Raw genomic sequence first — 19,518 nt, 5'->3', positions numbered from 1 at the left:
GATATGAACAGGGTATTTCCATGAATAGGAAGGTCTCGCATTCAGGATATAAGACCATGAGACATAGAAGCAGAATTTGGCCATCTGGCCTATTGAGTCTGTTCTGCAATTCAATCATGTCTGATCATTTTTCTCAATCTCCTACATAACTACAGTTCCCAGCTTTCTCCCTGTAACCTTTGATGCCATGTCCAATCAAGAACCTATCAATTTCTGCATTAAATACACCCAACGACCTGGCCTCCACAGCTGCATGTGGCGACACATTCCACAAATTCATCACCCTTTGGCTAAAGAAATTTCTCTCCATCTCTGTTTTGAAAGGGCGCCCATCTATCCTGAGGCTATGCCCTCTTGTCCTAAACTCTCCCAATATGGGAAACATCCTTTCACATCTACTCAGTCTAGGCCTTTCAACGTTCGAAAGGTTTCAATGAGATCCCCCATCATCCTTCTAAATTCCAGTGAGTACAGACCAAGAGACATCAAACGTTCCTCATATGATAATCTTTTAAGTCCTGGAATCATCGTTGTGAACCTCCTCTGGACCCTCTCCAATGCCAGCACATCTTTTCTAAGATGAGGGGCCCAAAACTGTTCACAATACTCAAGGTGAGGTCTCATCAGTGCCTTATAAAGCCTCAGCATCACATCCTTGCTGTTGTATTCTAGACCTCTTGAAATCATTGCTAACATGGCATTAGCCTTCCTCACCACCAGCTCAACCTGCAAGTTAACCTTTACGGTGTTCTACACAAGGACTCCAAAGAGGATTTTTGGATTTTCTTCCCATTTAGAAAATAGTCCGCACATTTATTTCTACTACCAAAGTGCATGACCATGTATTTTCTAACATTGCAGTCATTTGCCACTTTCTTGCCCATTCTCCTAATCTGTCTAAATCTTTCTATATCCTACCTGTTTCCACAACACTACCTGCCTTTCCGCCAATCTTCATATCAGAAGAAAATTTGGCAACAAAACCATCTATTCCATCATTCAAATAATTTATATACAGCATAAGAAGAAGTGGTCCCAACACCGATTCCTGTGGAACACCACTGATCACTGGCGGCCAACCAGAAAAGGATCCTTTTATTCCAATTTGCTGCCTCCTACCAATCAGCCAATATTTTAACCATGTCAGTAACTCTCCTGTAACACCATGGGCTCTTAACTTGGCAAGCAGCCTCATGTGTGGCACCTTGTCAAGGGCCTTTTGAAAGTCCAAATATACAACATCCACTACATTCCCTTTATCTATCCTACTTGTATTCTCCTCAAAGAATTCCAACAGGTTCATCAGGCAGAATTTTCCCTGAAGGAAACCATGCTGACTTTGTACTATCTTGACCTGCGTCACCAAGTATTCCATCATCTCATCCTTAACAATTGACACTAACATCTTTACAACCACTGAGGTCAGGCGAAATGGTTTATAATTTCCTTTCTGCTGCCTTCCTCTTTTCTTAAAGAATGGAATGACATTTGCAATTTTCCAGTCCTCTGGCACCATGCCAGAGTCCAATCATTTTAAAAAGATCATTTCTAATGCCACCACAATCTCTAACGCTACATTTTTCAGAACCCTAGTGTGGAGTTCATCTGGTCTGGGTGGCTTACCTCTTTATGAACCCTAGGGTGCAGTTCCTCTGCTCTGGGTGACTTATGTGCTTTAAGGCATTCAGCTTTTTGAGCACCTTCTCTTTTGTAATAGTAACTGCACCCACTTCTCTTCCTTCACACACTACAACATCAGGCATACTGCTAGTGTCTTCCAAAGTGAGGACTGATGCCAAATACTCATTTAGTTCCTCAGCCATCTCCTTGTCCCCCGTTATTATTTCTTCTGTTTCATTTCCTCGCAGTCCTCTATCCATTCTCATTTCTCTTTTATTTTTAACATATTTTAAAAAAACTTTTACTATCCACTTTGATATTTGCTAGCTTGCTTTCATATTTCATCTTTTCCCCTCTAATGATTTTTTTAGTTGCTTTCTATAGGTTTTTAAAATCTTCCCAATCCTCTCTCTTCCCAGTAATTTTCGCTTTGTTGTATGCCCTTTCTTTTGCTTTTACAATAGCTTTGACTTTCCTTGTCAGCCATGGTTGTACTATTTTTCCATTTGAGTATATCTTCACTTTTGGAATATACATGTCCTGCACCTTCCTCTTTTTTCCCAGAAACTCACACCATTGCTGCTCTGCTGACATCCCTGCCAGCAGCTCCTTCAATTTACTTTGGCCAACTCCTCTCTGATACCACTGTAATTTCCTTTACTCCACTGAAATACTGCTACCTCAGACTACTTTCTCCCTATCAAATTTCAAGTTGAACTCAATCAGATTGTGATCACTGCCTCCTAAGATATCCAGGGATCCCTTCAAAACAGAGCTGACTAATTTCTTCAGCCAGAGGGTGCTGAATCTGTGGAATTTGCAGCCACAGATTGCTGTAGAGGCCAAGTCATTGGGTGTCTTTGAGGCAGAGATGGAGTAGACTTGATGGGCTGAATAGTCTAATTCTGCTCGTCTACCTTATGGTCTTATAGACCCATCATATGCAAATTAACTGTAAGGAAGGATGATCACTGAATACTTACCCCAATACACTTACAAACTTCAACCAAGATATTGCCCTGTGGAGGAAGCTTTTTGTACATACCACTGCCAGACAGGAAAACGACTAAACAAAAGGAAAAATGAACCAAATTAGTGCTTCCTTTATCAAGACCATGTTTTGCTCTATTGTCAAAGAGCTGTCAGTGTTTCTTTCCTCCCTGGATATGTGGGGTCTCTAGAGTGTTATACTTCGTGACAAACCCACTGCAAACGCATGATAGCCACAACGAGACATATGAGGTGGACAGGGTCACTAACACCACTGAGCTCTTCAAGTAAACTGGATCTGCAGATGACACCCAGATTGGGGGTTTAGTGTACAGTGAGGAAGGCTATCATGGCTTGCAGAGTGATCTGCATTAGCTAGAAAAATAGGCTGAAAAATGGCAGATGGAATTTAAAGCAGACAAGTGCGAGGCTTTGCACTTCGACAGGACCAACCATGGTAGGTCTTACACAGTGAACAGTAGGGCACTGAGGAGTGTAGAAGAACAAAGAGATCCTGGAATACAGATCCATAATTTGTTGAAAGTGGCGTCAGAGGTAGATAGGGTCAAAAAGAAAGCTTTCGGGACTCTATTCTTAACATAGAAGACTAAGAGAAGATTTGATAGAGGTATACAAAATTATGAGGGTATAGATAGGGTAAATGCAAGAAGGTTTTTTCCACTGAAGTTGGGTGGGACTCAGAGGTCATAGGTTAAGGGTGAAAAGTTAAGAGTTTAAGGGGAACATGAGGAGAAAGCTCTTCATTTGGAGGGTCAAGAGGTGTAAAATGAGCTGCCAGCATAAGTAGTGCATGCAAGCTCAACTTCAAAGTCAAAGAGAAGTTTAGATAGGTACATGGATAGTAGGTATATGGACGGCTATAGTCCTGTTGCAGATCAATGGAAGTAGGCCGTTTAAATGGTTTTGGCATGAACTAAATGGGCTGAAGTACCTCTGTATTTCTCTATGATTCTAAATTACGCACGTTCATGAATTTCAGGTAGATTGGCCATTGCGTCATTTGCACGAGTTCAAAATCCCAGGACATACCACCCAACAGGCCTTGTGGGAGCACCTTTATCACAAAGGCTCAGAAACAGATCAGCATGCAAATCTTGGGTAGGGCATTCTAGTCTTATTAACAAAGCCAATTATATAAGAATAAATATGTCCAAGGTATCATATTACCAAGATTCAGGATACGCAGCTGTAGGAACTAGGATGCCCATACATTTGTTGTGGGGTTGAAGATTTCAACCTTCAAGTACCCAGTGTTTCTGCTAACACCAAGGGACTCAGTGGACAGTACAAAGGGGGATCGGTGAGTCATCCCGGCAGCAATGAGTGCAGAATGTTCATAAGGATGGCTTGTTGAGGGTGTTCTTTCAGCTTACCTAATGCTATCACCATGAGAGCAGCAGGAACACCAAAAGCTAAAGCGTAACACTCGCCACCAAAACACGTCACGTCAGCTGAAAACACAAGACAATGTCAAGGAGGGCAGAAACACTGAATATGTATTCTTAGCACAGAAGAGGAGGTTCATGAAAATCACTTTGGAACTGAAAGAGTTAACAATGAGAAGCATTTGATCACTCTAGGCCAGCACTCAGGAGCTTAGAAGAATGGGGGTGGGGAGAAAGAGCTCATTGAAACCTATTATTGAAAGGCCTTGGTAGAATGGATGTGCAGATGATGTTTGGATCTCCAACACTCACAGTTTTCAACACATCTTTCCAGGGAGACCTTGAGGAAATTCTTGGAAGAACAAGTACATCTTTTGAGCATATCCCTTACAGAAACTTTTAACAGTGTTGATGTACGAAAGAATCTTGGGGTCCAAATTAGTCCCCTGTAGGTGGTGGTTTGGTTGTCGGCCGCTCGACCATGGTTTTTCGGTCGGGCACCGGACACTCGGAGAGATTCGGCGGGGGGGCGGGCACCCGGCGCTTGGCCGGCGGCTGTGGTCGAGTGGTTGGCAACTTGGGCCGCCTCCCCCACCGGACTTAGTCTGGTGAGGAGGGTGTGAGGACACCCAGCAGGACTCAAAAAAACAAGACCTGACAAAGGGCGGATGAGCTCCTTGTGAGCCAACGGCCATCTTCCGTGGAAGAGATTAAAGCCTCACCACGTATCTACGAATCGTACGCTATGGGCACTGCACTGTGTGCCTGGATCTGCCTAAGGCCTCCGCCTTAGGAAGGGCCAAGCTCAAAGAAGCGGCCACGGCTGGAGACCAACATGGTCTCGGGTTCGAGTCCGGCGGGGGCGGCGGCGGGCAGTGCCAAGGCGGCCAGTGAGAACAAACTGGAGGAGAGGCTGTACTCTGTGCTATCGCAAGATCGAAGAAGATGGCGGTGCATAGCCGCCAACTCTGGATTCAGGACGGCACCCACTGACTGATTGAGGTGGCAACACAGGTAGAGAGGATGGTAAAGAAGGTATATCGCATGTTTGCCTTGAAATGATTTGGGAAATTGAGTAGATGGGTCAGGAAGTTACATTGAAGTTGCACTACATTTGGAGTACTGTGTGCAGTTCTGGTCACCCCACTACACAAAGGAAGTAGAAACTTTAGAGAGGGTGTAGAATAGCGATACCAGGATGCTGCCTGGATTAGGGGTATGAACTCTTGGGTTGTTTTCTCTGGAGTGTCAGAGTCTGAAGGGAGACCTGATAGAAATGTATAAAGTTATGAGAGGCATAGATAATGTGGATAGTCAGAATCTTGTAGCCATGGTAGAAATGTTAACGACTAAAGAACATATGTAGGTTCCCTACAGACAGAAACAGGTGAATTGATTATGGGGAGCAAGGACATGGCAGACCAATTGAATAATTACTTTGGTTCTGTCTTCACTAAGGAGGACATAAATAATCTTCCAGAAATAGTAGGGGACAGAGGGTCCAGTGAGATGGAGGAACTAAGGGAAATACATGTTAGTAGGGAAGTGGTGTTAGGTAAATTGAAGGGATTAAAGGCAGATAAATCCCCAGGGCCAGATGGTCTGCATCCCAGAGTGCTTAAGGAAGTAGCCCAAGAAATAGTGGATGCATTAGTGATAATTTTTCAAAACTCTTTAGATTCTGGACTGGTTCTTGAGGATTGGAGGGTGGCTAATGTAACCCCACTTTTTAAAAAAGGAGGGAGAGAGAAATCAGGGAATTATAGACCGGTTAGCCTAACATCGGTGGTGGGGAAACTGCTGGAGTCAGTTATCAAAGATGTGATAACAGCACATTTGGAAAGCGGTGAAATCATCGGACAAAGTCAGCATGGATTTGTGAAAGGAAAATCATGTCTGACGAATCTCATAGAATTTTTTTGAGGATGTAACTAGTAGAGTGGATAGGGGAGAACCAGTGGATGTGGTATATTTGGATTTTCAAAAGGCTTTTGACAAGATCCCACACAGGATATTAGTGTGCAAACTTAAAGCACATGGTATTGGGGGTAAGATATTGGTGTGGGTGGAGAATTGGTTAGCAGACAGGAAGCAAAGAGTGGGAATAAACGGGACCTTTTCAGAATGGCAGGCAGTGACTAGTGGGGTACCGCAAGGCTCAGTGCTGGGACCCCAGTTGTTTACAATATATATTAATGACTTGGATGAAGGAATTAAATGCAGCATCTCCAAGTTTGCAGATGACACGAAGCTGGGTGGCAGTGTTAGCTGTGAGGAGGATGCTAAGAGGATGCAGGGTGACTTGGATAGGTTAGGTGAGTGGGCAAATTCATGGCAGATGCATTTTAATGTGGATAAATGTGAAGTTATCCACTTTGGTGGCAAAAACAGGAAAACAGATTATTATCTGAATGGTGGCCGATTAGGAAAAGAGGAGGTGCAACGAGACCTGGCTGTCATTATACACCAGTCATTGAAAGTGAGCATGCAGGTACAGCAGGCGGTGAAAAAGGCGAATGGTATGCTGGCATTCATAGCAAGAGAATTTGAGTACAGGAGCAGGGAGGTATTACTGCAGTTGTACAAGGCCTTGGTGAGACCACACCTGGAGTATTGTGTGCAGTTTTGGTCCCCTAATCCGAGGAAAGACATCCTTGCCATAGAGGGAGTACAAAGAAAGTTCACCAGATTGATTCCTGGGATGGCAGGACTTTCATATGATGAAAGACTGGATGAACGAGGCTTATACTCATTGGAATTTAGAAGATTGAGGGGGGATCTGATTGAAATGTATAAAATCCTAAAGGGATTGGACAGGCTAGATGCAGGAAGATTGTTCCCGATGTTGGGGAAGTCCAGAACGAGGGGTCACAGTTTGAGGATAAAGGGGAAGCCTTTTAGGGCCGAGATTAGGAAAAACTTCTTCACACAGAGAGTGGTGAATCTGTGGAATTCTCTGCCACAGGAAACAGTTGAGGCCAGTTCATTGGCTATATTTAAGAGGGAGTTAGATATGGCCCTTGTGGCTAAAGGGATCAGGGGATATGGAGGGAAGGCTGGTACAGGGTTCTGAGTTGGATGATCAGCCATGATCATACTGAATGGCGGTGCAGGCTTGAAGGGCAAATGGCCTACTCCTGCACCTATTTTCTATGTTTCTATGTTTCTATATACTGTACCTTTGTATCATCCGCACACTTTGCCACAAAACCATCAATTCCATTATCTAAATCACTGACAACCAATGTGAGAAGCAGTGGTTCCAATACTGACCCCTGAGGAATACCACTAGTTAAAGCAGCCAATCAGAAAAGGCCTCCTTTTGTTACCACTCGCTGCCGCCTGCCTGTCAGCCATACCTCTATCTATACTAGTATCTTTCCTGTAATGCCACAGAATTTTATCTTATTAAGCTGCCTCATGTGTTGCACCTTATCAAATGCCTCTGGAAATCCAAGTAAATCTATTGCCTCTCCTTAGTTCATCCTGCTCGTCACTTCCTCAAAGAACTCTAACAGATTTGTCAGGCAAGATTTCCCTTTGCTGACTTTGAATTATTTTATCATTAGTCTCCAAGTACCTCGAAACCTCATCCTTAATAATAGACTCCAACACTTTCCCAACCACTGAGGTTAGGTTAACTGGACTATAATTTCCTTTCTTTCGCCTTCCTACTTTCTTAAAGAGTGGAGTGACATTTTCAATCTTCCAGTCCTCCAGGACCATGCCAGAATCAAGTGATTCTTGAAAGATCATGACCAATGCATCCATCATCTTTGCAGCAACCTCTCTCAGGACTCTGGGATCCAGTCCATGTGACTTACCCACCGTAAGACCTTTTAGTTTGCCTGGCACTTTTTTCCTTTGTAATAGCAATGGAATTCATTCTTGCTCCCTGACACTCACGGACCTCTGGCACGCTGCAAGTGTCTTCCACCATGAAGACAGATGCAAAGTACCCATTAAGTTCATCTGCTATTTCTTTGTCCCCCATTACTACCTCAGCAGTACCCCAATATCAACTCTCACCTCCATTTTACTCTTTATATAACTGTAAAAACTTTTGGTATCCTGCTTTATATTATTGGCTAGTCTGCCCTCATATTTCATCTTCTCCCTTCTTATAGCTGTTTTAGTTGTCTTTTGTTGGATTTTAAAAGCTTCCCAATCATCCAACTTCCCACTCACTTTTGTTAACTTATATGCCCTTTCCTTGGCTTTTATACATGTCAGCGATTGATTGAGAAATATTGTTGGGATGGGGTTGTGGAACGTGTTGTCTTTTGAGCAGATTCCAATTAGGAGATTGTAACTAAAACTGAAGCTTGAAGACTGTAAGGATGTGGACGTCTCAGACAAGGATTGAATTAGGTCAAGCACTATCTGGCCCAATAACCTACATGTAACCACCAAGAGAACATGTATTAATGAACAAATGCAATTCTTATGGAGAAATACAATGCCACACTGACCTCGAAGTATGGGAGTGACGATGGTAGACAGTAAGCTTCCTGCATTAATAGACAGATAGAAGAAGGAAAAGAATCTTCTTCGCTCAAAGGTCTGAAATGTAACAGCAAAAAGTTAGGAATGATAAGGTGATCCAGTGCTTTGTTAAAGTATTCAAGATGATGTACCAAATCCACTAAATAGATCCTTGACTTACTCATTGGGAGACCACTGTCATTGTGGATCAGCGATAACATCTCCCTGCAGATAATCAGTACCCCTGCACCTCAAGGATGTGTGTGTAGCCCACTGCTCCAATCTCTCTACACCCATCACTGTGTGGTTAGGCACAGTTCAAACACCATCTACAGTATAAATTTGCCGTTGACACAGCTGTTCTTGGTAGAATCTCAGATGGTGAGGAAGTGTACAGGAGTGAGACAGTTGAAATCACTTTAGGTCTGTAAGACCAAAGAATTGATTGTGGACTTCAGGAAGGGAAAGTTTAGGGAAGCCCTTCCCTGATTTATATCTGCTCAGCTAGGACAGTAGAGGTGCCAGGCAAGACAGTAGAATGCTCCTCTTGCAGGATATGGGAAGGCAGGGAGACAGCCAGTGTCCTAGACGACTACAACTGTAAGAAATACTTACAGCTGCAGCTTCTAACAAACCACATTAACTGGAACTGGAAGAACTCCGTATCATTCAGGAGACTGAAGTGGTGATAGGTAGGATATATAGAGAGGGAATTACACCCTAGGTACAAGGCACAGGAAACTAAGACTACGTCCACACTATGCCAGATAATTCTGAAAACGCTGGTTTTGAGTAAAAATGACAGGCGTCCACACTAAGCGTTTTTCAATACATCTCCGTCCACATTAGACCGATATTTGGGCGAATCTCCTCCTACTGGGCACGCGCAGGACCATCAGAAAACAAGCGAAGAGGAAATGGTATACTTAGTGCGTGTTTGTCCAGTTACAGAGTAGAAAAACTTCAAAGGACTTGCTCTTGGCTCTTGCGCAGGAAGACTTAAAACTAAAAAAAACAAATACTGGAGAGTATGGAGGCAACCAACAGGGAGTTCATGGACAGTATGACCCGGCTGACGACGAACATTGAAAAACTGACTAACTCTGTTGCATTAATAAAGCACCTTGTTAAATGCATAAAACGTCTGCATCAGTGTTATCTTGTATTTCCATATAATGTTACATTAGGCTGTTACACATCTATTGTCAGAGAAGTACTTGGATAAATAGGTGAACCACCTTCATACAAGCAAGGACAGAAAACAGGGCAAAGTGAGTATACTTATTTATTCAGTAAGCTATGGGTCAAAGTATTTGGTGAGTACATTTCTAACCCTTCTGGCTTCAATCTCGTTGCCGTCTGTTCTGAAATTGTTAGGTGGTTGTGTCCAAGAAAACAACAAAATGCCGTGCTGCGTCCATCTGTTCTGGCACGTCATGACAGCGTTTTTAAATAGTCAAAAAAGCTCACTTTACAATTTAACTCTCACGCTGTTCACACCCACTGCGCGTTATAACAGCCATACGGCAGTGCTTGCGCAGTACCAAGCAGAAGCAGAAGAAGCATTGTTGTTGTGGTGTTGTCATGACAGTGTTTTTAAATCTCTCCGTTTACCCCGTACACACTACAACGGATATTAGGCTTTTTCAGATTTATTCACTCTGGAGATCGTTCCTGAAAATCTCCGTTTTCAGGGGATGAAAACGCCGTTTCAGTGTGGACAGAAGGTCAAAACGAAGAGAAAAAGTTTCGTTTTCAAAATTATCCGGCATAGTGTGGATGTACCCTAAGTGACCATCAGGAAGGGAAAAGGGGTTTTGGAGCCAGTGCAGAGTACCTCTGCAGCCATCCCCCTCAACATCAGGAACAGCACTTTGGATACAGAGGAAATGAGGCCACAGGTCAGGAATACAAGTGCATTTAAGGAAATGAGGGTTTTAAACTCCCAATGCTGACTATCTTGCTGGCAAACGTGCAGTCTCTGGTGAATAAAACTGATGACCTCAGAAATAGGGTGCTGAATCAGAGGGACAGTAGGACCGTCTGTGTCCTTTGTTTCACAGAATCCTGGTTAACCCCATCCATACCGGAAGCAGCTATTCAGATCCACGGGTTTACTGTACACTGTTAGGATAGATCTATAGAGTCTCTCAAAAGCAGAGGTGGAGGAGTATTAGATTAGATTAGATTATGAGGACACTCAGTCCTCGTTTATTGTCATTTAGAAATGCATGCATGCATTAAGAAATGATATCACAAAAAAAATAGGACAAACCAAAGACTAACACTGACAAGACCACATAATTATAACATATAGTTACAGCAGTGCAAAACAATACCATAATTTGATAAAAAGCAGACCATGGGAACAGTAAAAAAAAGTCTCAAGGTTCTGATTGACTCCCGATAGTCCCGATAGCAGGCGGTAGAAGGGAGAAACTCTCTCTGCCATAAACCTCCAGGCACCGACAACTGTCGATGCATTGGAAGCACCTGACCACAGCTGACACTGAGTCCGTCTGAAAACTTCAAGCCTCCGACCAACCCTTTGACACCGAGCACTGAGCACCATCTCTGTCGAGCGCTTCGACTCTGTCCCGGCCGCCGAGCAACAAGCAAAGCCGAGGATTCGGGGCCTTCCCCTCCGGAGATTCAGGATCAAAAAGTAACAACATCAGCGGAAAAGGCATTTCAGAAGTTTCTCCAGATGTTCCTCTGTTCTCTCATGTCTGTCTCCATCAAATTAGGATTGTGCACGGCACCCTACTTAACAGATAACAGATATCATTCACCAGAGTGGCCATGCAAGCTGTGTCGCGCCGCCATCTTCTCCTCCTGCTGCATGCTGCAGTATGCCTCATGATCAACTCCTCTTGGTGCACAAATATATCAGTGTTGTCCCAATTCTGCTCACCAGACCTGGAATATCTAGCAGTTAAGTGCTGTCCTTTTTACCTACCATGGGAGTTCTCTGGAGTCATTCTGGTAGCAGTATACATTCCACCTCAAGCCAATGTCAATCAGGCTTTAGATGATCTGAGCAATGGGATCAACATGCACAAAACAACGCACCCTAACATCTTCACCATCATTTTGGGAGATTTTAACCAGACCAGTCTGAAAAAACTACCAAACAATTTCCATCAACAGATCACTTGCAATACCAGAGGAAACAACACACTGGACCATTGCTACACCACCATTAAGAATGCTTACCATGATATCCCACGCCCTCACTTCGAGAAGTCTGATCACCTGGCTGTACTTCTACTCCCTGAGTATAGGCAGAGACTGAAGACTGCAGAACCAGGTTTGGACAAGGGAAGCACAGGAGCGCCTACAGGACTGCTTTGAATCGGTGGACTGGACTGTATTCAGGGATTCAACTTCAAATCTGGATGAGTATGCTACAGCTGTTACCGACTTCATTAAAACCTGTGTGGATGAGTGTGTGCCTGCAAAGACTTCCTGTACATTCCCAAACCAAAAGCCGTGGATGAACCAGGAGGTACATTGTCTACTGAAGGCTAGATCTGTGGCATTCAAGTCTGGTGACCCGAGCCTGTACCAGAAAACCGGGTATGATTTGTGGAGGGCTATTTCAAGGGCAAAGGGACAATTTTGGATGAGGTTGGAGGTGGCATCGGATGCACAGCAACTCTGACAGGGTTTGCAAGACATTACTTCCTACAAAGCAAAACCCGATAACATGAATGGCAGTGATGCTTCACTACCAGATGAACTCAACACATTCTATTCCCACTTTGAAAGGGAGAACACAATTAAAGCTGTGAAGAACCCTGCAGCACCTGATGACTCTGTAACCCGCTGTCTCAGAGGCCAACGGTAGGCTGTCTTTAAAGAGAGTGAACCCTCATAAGAGGGAAGGTCCCGATGGAGTACCTGGTAAGGCTCTGAAAACCTGTGCCAACCAACTGGCAGGAGTATTCAAGGACATTTTCAACCTCTCACTACTACAGGTGGAAGTTCCCACTTGCTTCAAAAAGGCAACAATTATACCAATGCCCTAGAAGAATAACGTGAGCTGCCTTAATGAGTATCACCCAGTAGCACTCACATCTACAGCATCGAGAGGTTGGTCATGACTAGACTGAACTCCTGCCTCATCGAGGACCTGGACCCATTGCAATTTGCCTATCACAACAGTAGGTTAATGGCTCTTCACATGGCTTTAGACCACCTGGACAATACAAAAACCTATGTCAGAATGCTGTTCATCAACTATAGCTCAGCATTTAATACCATCATTCCCACAATCCTTATTGAGAAGTTGCAGAACCTGGGCCTCTGTACCTCCCTCTGCAATTGGATCCTCAACTTCCTAAGCAGAAGACCACAATCTGTGCAGATTGGTGATAACATCTCCTCTTCACTGATGATCAACACTGGTGCACCTCAGGGGTGTGTGCTTAGCCCACTGCTCTACTCCCTGTATACATATGACTATGTGGCTACGCATAGCTGAAATATCATCTACAGTATAAATTTGCTGATGATACAACCATTGTTGGTAGAATCTCAGGTTGTGACGAGAGGGTGTACAGGAGTGAGATATGCCAACTAGTGGAGTGGTGTTACATCAACAACCTGGCACTCAACGTCAGTAAGACGAAAGTGCTGATTGTGGACTTCAGGAAGGGTAAGACGAAGGAACACATGCCAATCCTGTGGTCGGATGCTTCCAGGATGCTGCATCGACAAGTTTGCAGCGCTGGAGGTTCACCGTCTGCGTGAGATGATGGGACTTTCGAGAGGCTTTGAGACTTTTTACTGTGCCCATATTCTGTTCTTCATCAAATTACAGTATTGCTTTGCACTGTTGTAACTATATGTTATAATTATGTGGTTTTTGTCAGTTTTTCAGTAGGTTTGTCATGTGTTTCTGTGATATCATTCTGGAGAAACATTGTATCATTTCTTAATACATGCATTATTACATGACAATAAAAGAGGACTGTGTGTCCTCATAATCTAATCTAATATCTTATAATTATGATAAACTAGCAAATTTCTACGAATTTACCACAGAGAACATTTTAACTGGTTGCATCTCTGTCTGGTATGGAGGGGCCACTGCACAAAATCAGGAAAAGCTACTGAAAGTTGTAAACTCAAACAGTTCCATTATGGGCACTAGATATGTATCGAGTACATATTCAAAATGTGATACGCCAGAAAGGTGGTATTCAACATTAAGGATCCCCATCCACCAGTTCATGCCCTCTTCTCATTACTACCATCAGAGAGGAGGTACTGGAGCTGGAAGACAAACACTCACTGTTTTAGGAACAGATTCTTCCCCTTTGCCAATGGAGTTCTGAATGAGCAGTGAACCCAAGAACACTATCTCACTACTTTTACTCTTTATTTACTTATTTAATTTCCTTTTGTAATTTAAAGTGTCCGTTATGTATTCTAAAGTTCTGTTCCTGCAAAACAACAAATTTCATGACATGTTTGTGCCAATAAACTTGATTGATTCTAATTCAATGTATTACATACTCATCTGGGCTCTTCACTGCACACCAGACCAAGTCAGTGCACAACAGACCAATGTACGCCAGACCAAGTTAAAGAAGGGCCACCAGGCTGATCAGTGAAAAGTCTAACCTAACTCAGTCTGTGTTGAGTCCGTTAAACTCAGCCAATGCATCTTGCAACAGAATGAGCTAATTGGTAAACGTAATGTAACACTGCCAAGCAATGTATACAACAACTGGTCAATGTAACACAGCCAAGCAATGTGTATCACAACTGGTCAAAGCAGTGGGAACAACAGTTACTCAACAGTGTAAACGCCAAAAGTAATAGATACTCTTTATCCCAAACCTAGTTCACACTGTGCAGTTCGGCAATGCAATGTATACCAGGAATTCAGCAGCTCAGACAGCATCTGCGTAGGGAAATGAACAGCTGGCCACAGATGCTTCCAGGCCTGCAGAGTTCCTCCAAAAGCTTGTTTTTTTAAATCTCTGCACTGCAGCATCTGTCATCACTGGTGTCTCAAGTACAGATGAAAGCCAGATAATGGCGAAGTATACACAACAATGATAGTCAGAATTTAGACACTAATAATAAACCTGATTCTGATTAAGAAATACCCCCACCGCACCCCCCCCCCGCCCAAGACATGCTCTCTTCCACCTCCAGGGAGGAGGTACAGGAGGTTGAAGACACACACTCAACTAGTAGAATGCTCTGCCCTCCTTTCCCTCCACACTAATCTTAACCTCACCATCAAACCCGCAGACAAGGGAGGTGCAATAGTAGTCTGGAGTACTGACCTCTATCTTGCCGAGGCCCAGGGCCAACTCTCAGACACCTTCTCTTACTTACCCCTCAAACTAAGGAACACCAGGCCATTGTCTCCCACACCAGTCCCTATACACCTCCATCCCACACCAGGAAGGCCTCGAAGCCTCCGTTTCCTTCTGGACACCAGACCTATCCAGTTCCCCACCACCATCACTCTCCTCTGCTTAGCGGAACTTATCTTTAAAGTAGAGGAGGCCGTGGATAGACATATCAGAATGGGAATGGGATGAGTCGGCTGGGGTGATATACTGCGTCCGGTGCTCCCGATGTGGCCTTTGATATATTGGCGAGACCCGACGCAGACTGAGAGACTGTTTTGCTGAACACCTGCGCTCTGTCCGCCACAGAAAGCAGGATCTCCCAGTGGCCACACATTTTAATTCCACGTCCCATTCCTATTCTGACATGTCTGTCCACGGCCTCCCCTACTGTAAAGATGAAGCCGCACTCAGGTTGGAGGAACAACACCTTATATTCTGTCTGGGTAGCCTCCAACCTGATGGCATGAACATTGACTTCTCTAACTTCCGCTAATGCCCCACCTCCCCCTCGTACCCCATCCGTTATTTATTTACATACACACATTCTTTCTCCCTCTGTCCCTCTCACTATACCCGTTGCCCATCCTTTGGGTCCCTCCCCCACCTTTCCTTCTCCCTGGGCCTCCTGTCCCATGATCCTCTCATATCCCCTTTGCCTATCACCTGTCCAGCTCTTGGCTCCATCCCTCCCCCTCCTGTCTTCTCCTATCATTTCAGATCTCCCCCTCCCCCTCCAACTTTCAAATCTCTTACTAACTCTTCTTTTAGTTAGTCCTGACGAAGGGTCTCGGCCTGAAACGTCGACTGTACCGCTTCCTAGAGATGCTGCCTGGCCTGCTGCGTTCACCAGCAACTTTGATGTGTGTTGCTTGCCTCCAACTGATGCCTGCCCTCATATTTACCTGGTCCATTTCTGACATCTCCCTCCCCTTTCTCAATCTCACTGTCTCTATCTCCCGAGACAGCTTATCCACCAATGTCTATTACAAACCCACGGACTCTCACAGCTACCTGGACTATACCTCTTCCCACCCTGTTACTTGTAAAAACGCCATCCCCTTCTTTCATTTCCTCCATTTCTGCCACATCTACTCTCAGGATGAGGCTTTTCATTCTAGAATGAAGGAGATGCCCTCCTTTTACAAAGAAAGAGACTTCCCTTCCTCCACCATCAATGCTGCCCACAACTGCATCTCTCCCATTTCACACACGTCTGTTGTTATCCCATCTTCCTGCCACCCTACCAGGGAAAGAGTTCCTCTTGTCCTCACCTACCACCCAATCAGCCTCCACGTCTAGCACATTATTCTCTGAAACTTCTGTCACCTCCAAGGGGATCCCACCACCAAGCTCATCTCTCCCTCTCATTTTCTGCCTTCCACAGGGATCGCTCCCTACATCACTCCCTTGTCCATTCATACCTCCCCACTGATCTCCCTCCTGGCACTTACCCTTGCAAGCAAAACAAGTGCTACACCTGCCTTTACACCTCCTCCTTTACTACCATTCAGTTCCCTGAACAGTCCTTCCAAGTGAGGCAGCACTTCACCTATGAGTTTGTTGGGGTCATTTACTGTCTGGTGCTCCTGGTATGACATCACTAAGACCTGACGTAGATTGGGAGACCACTTAACCGAGCATCTACGCTCCGTCTGCCAGAACAAGCAGGATCTCCCAGTGGCCACTCATTTTAATTCCACTTCCCATTCCCATTCTGATATGTCTATCCATGGCCTCCTCCATTGTCGTGATGAGGCCACACTCAGGTTGGAGGAACAACTCCTTATATTCCTTTTGGGTAGACTCTAACCTGATGGCATGAACATCGTTTTCTCAAACCCACCCTCTTGCCTTCTCCGTTTCCCATCCCCTTTTCACTCTCTCACCTCATCTCCTTGCCTGCCCATCGCCTCCCTCAGGTGCACCTTCATCCTTTTTTCTCATCCATAGCCTTCTGTCTCTTTCACCAATCAACTTCCCAGCTCCTTACTTCATCCCTCCCGCTCAAAGTTTCACCTATCAGCTGTTGTTTCTCTCTCCACTCCCCCTACCTTTTAAATCTACTCCTCAGCTTTTTTTCTCCAGTCCTGCCTAAGGGTTTCAGCTCAAAACATCGACTGTTATAGAATGCTGTCTGGCCTGCTAAGTTCCTCCAGCATTTTGTGTGTTTCTTTCCCTCTGTCATCAGATTTCTGAATAGTTCATCCCTGAACACTATATCACTATTCCACTTTCATGCTACATGTGTATTTAATGTTTTTGTAACTTAATGTAAGTCGTTATGCCTGCATTATACTGATGCACCTAAACAATAAATTTCATGATTTATCTCTGTGACAATAAACACAATTCCGTTTCTATTGTTCTTTTTAAAAACAATGTTAATTTATAAAAAAATTACGTATAAAATTCTAAAGGGATTGGACAGGCTAGATGCAGGAAGATTGTTCCTGATGTTGGGGAAGTCCAGAACGAGGGGTCACAGTTTAAAGATGAAGGGGAAGCCTTTTAGGACCGAGATCAGGAAAAACTTCTTCACACAGAGAGTGGTGAATCTGTGGAATTCTCTGCCACAGGAAACAGTTGAGGCCAGGTCATTGGCTATATTTAAGAGGGAGTTAGATATGGCCCTTGTGGCTAAAGGGATCGGGGTTATGGCGAGAAGGCAGGTACAGGATTCTGAGTAGGATGATCAGCCATAATCATACTGAATGGCGGTGCAGGTTCGAAGGGCCGAATGGCCTACTCCTGCACCTATTTTCTCTGTTTCTAGGTTTCTATAATTACCAAACAAATTTCAACTGGATACAGGCAGATCCCAGGATCCAGCTCAACTAACCTCCCTTAGTCCCAGAGACTGCAACTTTAACATCAATGTGTTAATCCATTGTGAGCAGTTTTGGGCCCCTTATCTAAGAAAGGATGTACTGGCACTGGAGAGAGTCCAAAGGTAGTCCACAACAATGATCCCAGAAATGAGGAGTGTTTGATTGCTTTAGAAGAATGAAGGGGGGTCTCATTGAAACCTATCAAAAATTGAAAAGCCTAGATAGAGTGGCTGTGGAGAGGATGTTTCCTGTAGTGTGGGGGCCTAAGACCAGAGGGCACACATTAATAGAGGAACATCCATTTAGAGAAGAGATGAGGAGGAGTTCCTTCAACCAGGGGGTGGTGAGTCTGTGGAATTCATTGCCACAGACAGCTGTGGAGGCCGAGTCATTGGATATATTTAAAGCAAAAGTTGATAGGTTCTTGGTTAATAAGGGCATCAAAGATTACTGGGAGAAAGCAGGAGAATGGGGCTCAGAGGATTAATATACGAGCCATGATCAAATGGTGAAGCAGATTCAATGGGCAGAGTGGTCTATTTCTGCTTTGATATCTTTTGGTCTTATTGGCTAAAAACTGGTCGATCACAGAATGCCCCACACACCTGACCCTCCTCAAACTGGTCAATCTCTGAATGCCCCACACACCTGGCCCTCCTCAAACTGGTCGATCACAGAATGCCCCACACACCTGACCCTCCTCAAACTGGTCAATCTCTGAATGCCCCACACACCTGGCCCTCCTCAAACTGGTCGATCACAGAATGCCCCACACACCTGACCCTCCTCAAACTGGTCGATCACAGAATGCCCCACACACCTGGCCCTCCTCAAACTGGTCAATCTCTGAATGCCCCACACACCTGGTCCTCCTCAAACTGGTCGATCACAGAATGCCCCACACACCTGACCCTCCTCAAACTGGTCGATCACAGAATGCCCCACACACCTGGCCCTCCTCAAACTGGTCAATCTCTGAATGCCCCACACACCTGGTCCTCCTCAAACTGGTCGATCACAGAATGCCCCACACACCTGGCCCTCCTCAAACTGGTCGATCTCTGAATGCCCCACACACCTGACCCTCCTCAAACTGGTCAATCTCTGAATGCCCCACACACCTGGTCCTCCTCAAACTGGTCGATCACAGAATGCCCCACACACCTGGTCCTCCTCAAACTGGTCGATCACAGAATGCCTCACATACCTGGTCGTCCCCAAACTGGTCGCCACCAAAAGCTGCTACACAGGGCTTGATTCCACCTGTACCCACTGCAATAAGGAAGAGACCCAAAATAGACAAGACCCTGTGAACAAAAGAAATTTGTTGTATTTTAAAGGAATTGACATTACCTCCTGCAAATACTGAGTGCGATTTGCAGTTATAATGGCCAAACTGTGAAGATCTCTGCTTTCAAAATATACTCAGTGGCCACTTTACGAGGTACACCTGCTCGTTAGTACAAATATTAAATCAGCCAATTATGTGGCAGCAGCTCAATGCAAAAAAGCATGCAGCTATCATTAAGGGGTTCTGTTGTTGTCCAGACCAAACATCAGAATGGGGGAAAATGTGATTTACGTGACTTTCACCATGGAGTGATTGTTGGTGCTAGATGAAATGGTTTGAGTATCTAAGAAACCTAAGAAGCCTAAGGCTGGGGAGTGGAGCTGAGGAGGGGAAGAAAGGATCAGCCAGGATTGAATGGCAGAGCAGCCTCAAATGGCCAACTCTACTCCTGTATCTTATGGTCTAAAACTTTCAAGAGGGGTGAATACACTTTATAGGCACTGTAGATCCTGGTCTTTCAT

The 19,518-nt window shown here is 44.6% G+C and overlaps 1 protein-coding gene across 3 annotated transcripts in view; it reads right to left on the bottom strand.

Moving 5' to 3' along the window:
* Nucleotides 1-19,518, bottom strand: part of slc15a2 (solute carrier family 15 member 2) — a 243,672-nt gene that overhangs the window by 150,205 nt on the left and 73,949 nt on the right. For 2 of the 3 annotated variants that reach the window (XM_063052514.1, XM_063052516.1), the window contains exons 6-9: nt 18,914-19,013; nt 8,489-8,579; nt 4,005-4,082; nt 2,604-2,686 (exon numbers count right to left, since the gene is read on the bottom strand). In XM_063052514.1, the coding sequence (XP_062908584.1) occupies nt 2,604-2,686; nt 4,005-4,082; nt 8,489-8,579; nt 18,914-19,013 (352 nt within the window). The remainder of the gene's footprint in view (nt 1-2,603; nt 2,687-4,004; nt 4,083-8,488; nt 8,580-18,913; nt 19,014-19,518) is intronic. The other variant, XM_063052515.1, reaches the window with a different exon arrangement.

Source organism: Mobula hypostoma, chromosome 6, assembly GCF_963921235.1.
Source record: "Mobula hypostoma chromosome 6, sMobHyp1.1, whole genome shotgun sequence".
Classification (NCBI taxonomy): domain Eukaryota; kingdom Metazoa; phylum Chordata; class Chondrichthyes; order Myliobatiformes; family Myliobatidae; genus Mobula; species Mobula hypostoma.
The sequence above is the reverse complement of the archived record's forward strand: the minus strand, read 5'-3'. Positions and strand labels throughout refer to the sequence as shown.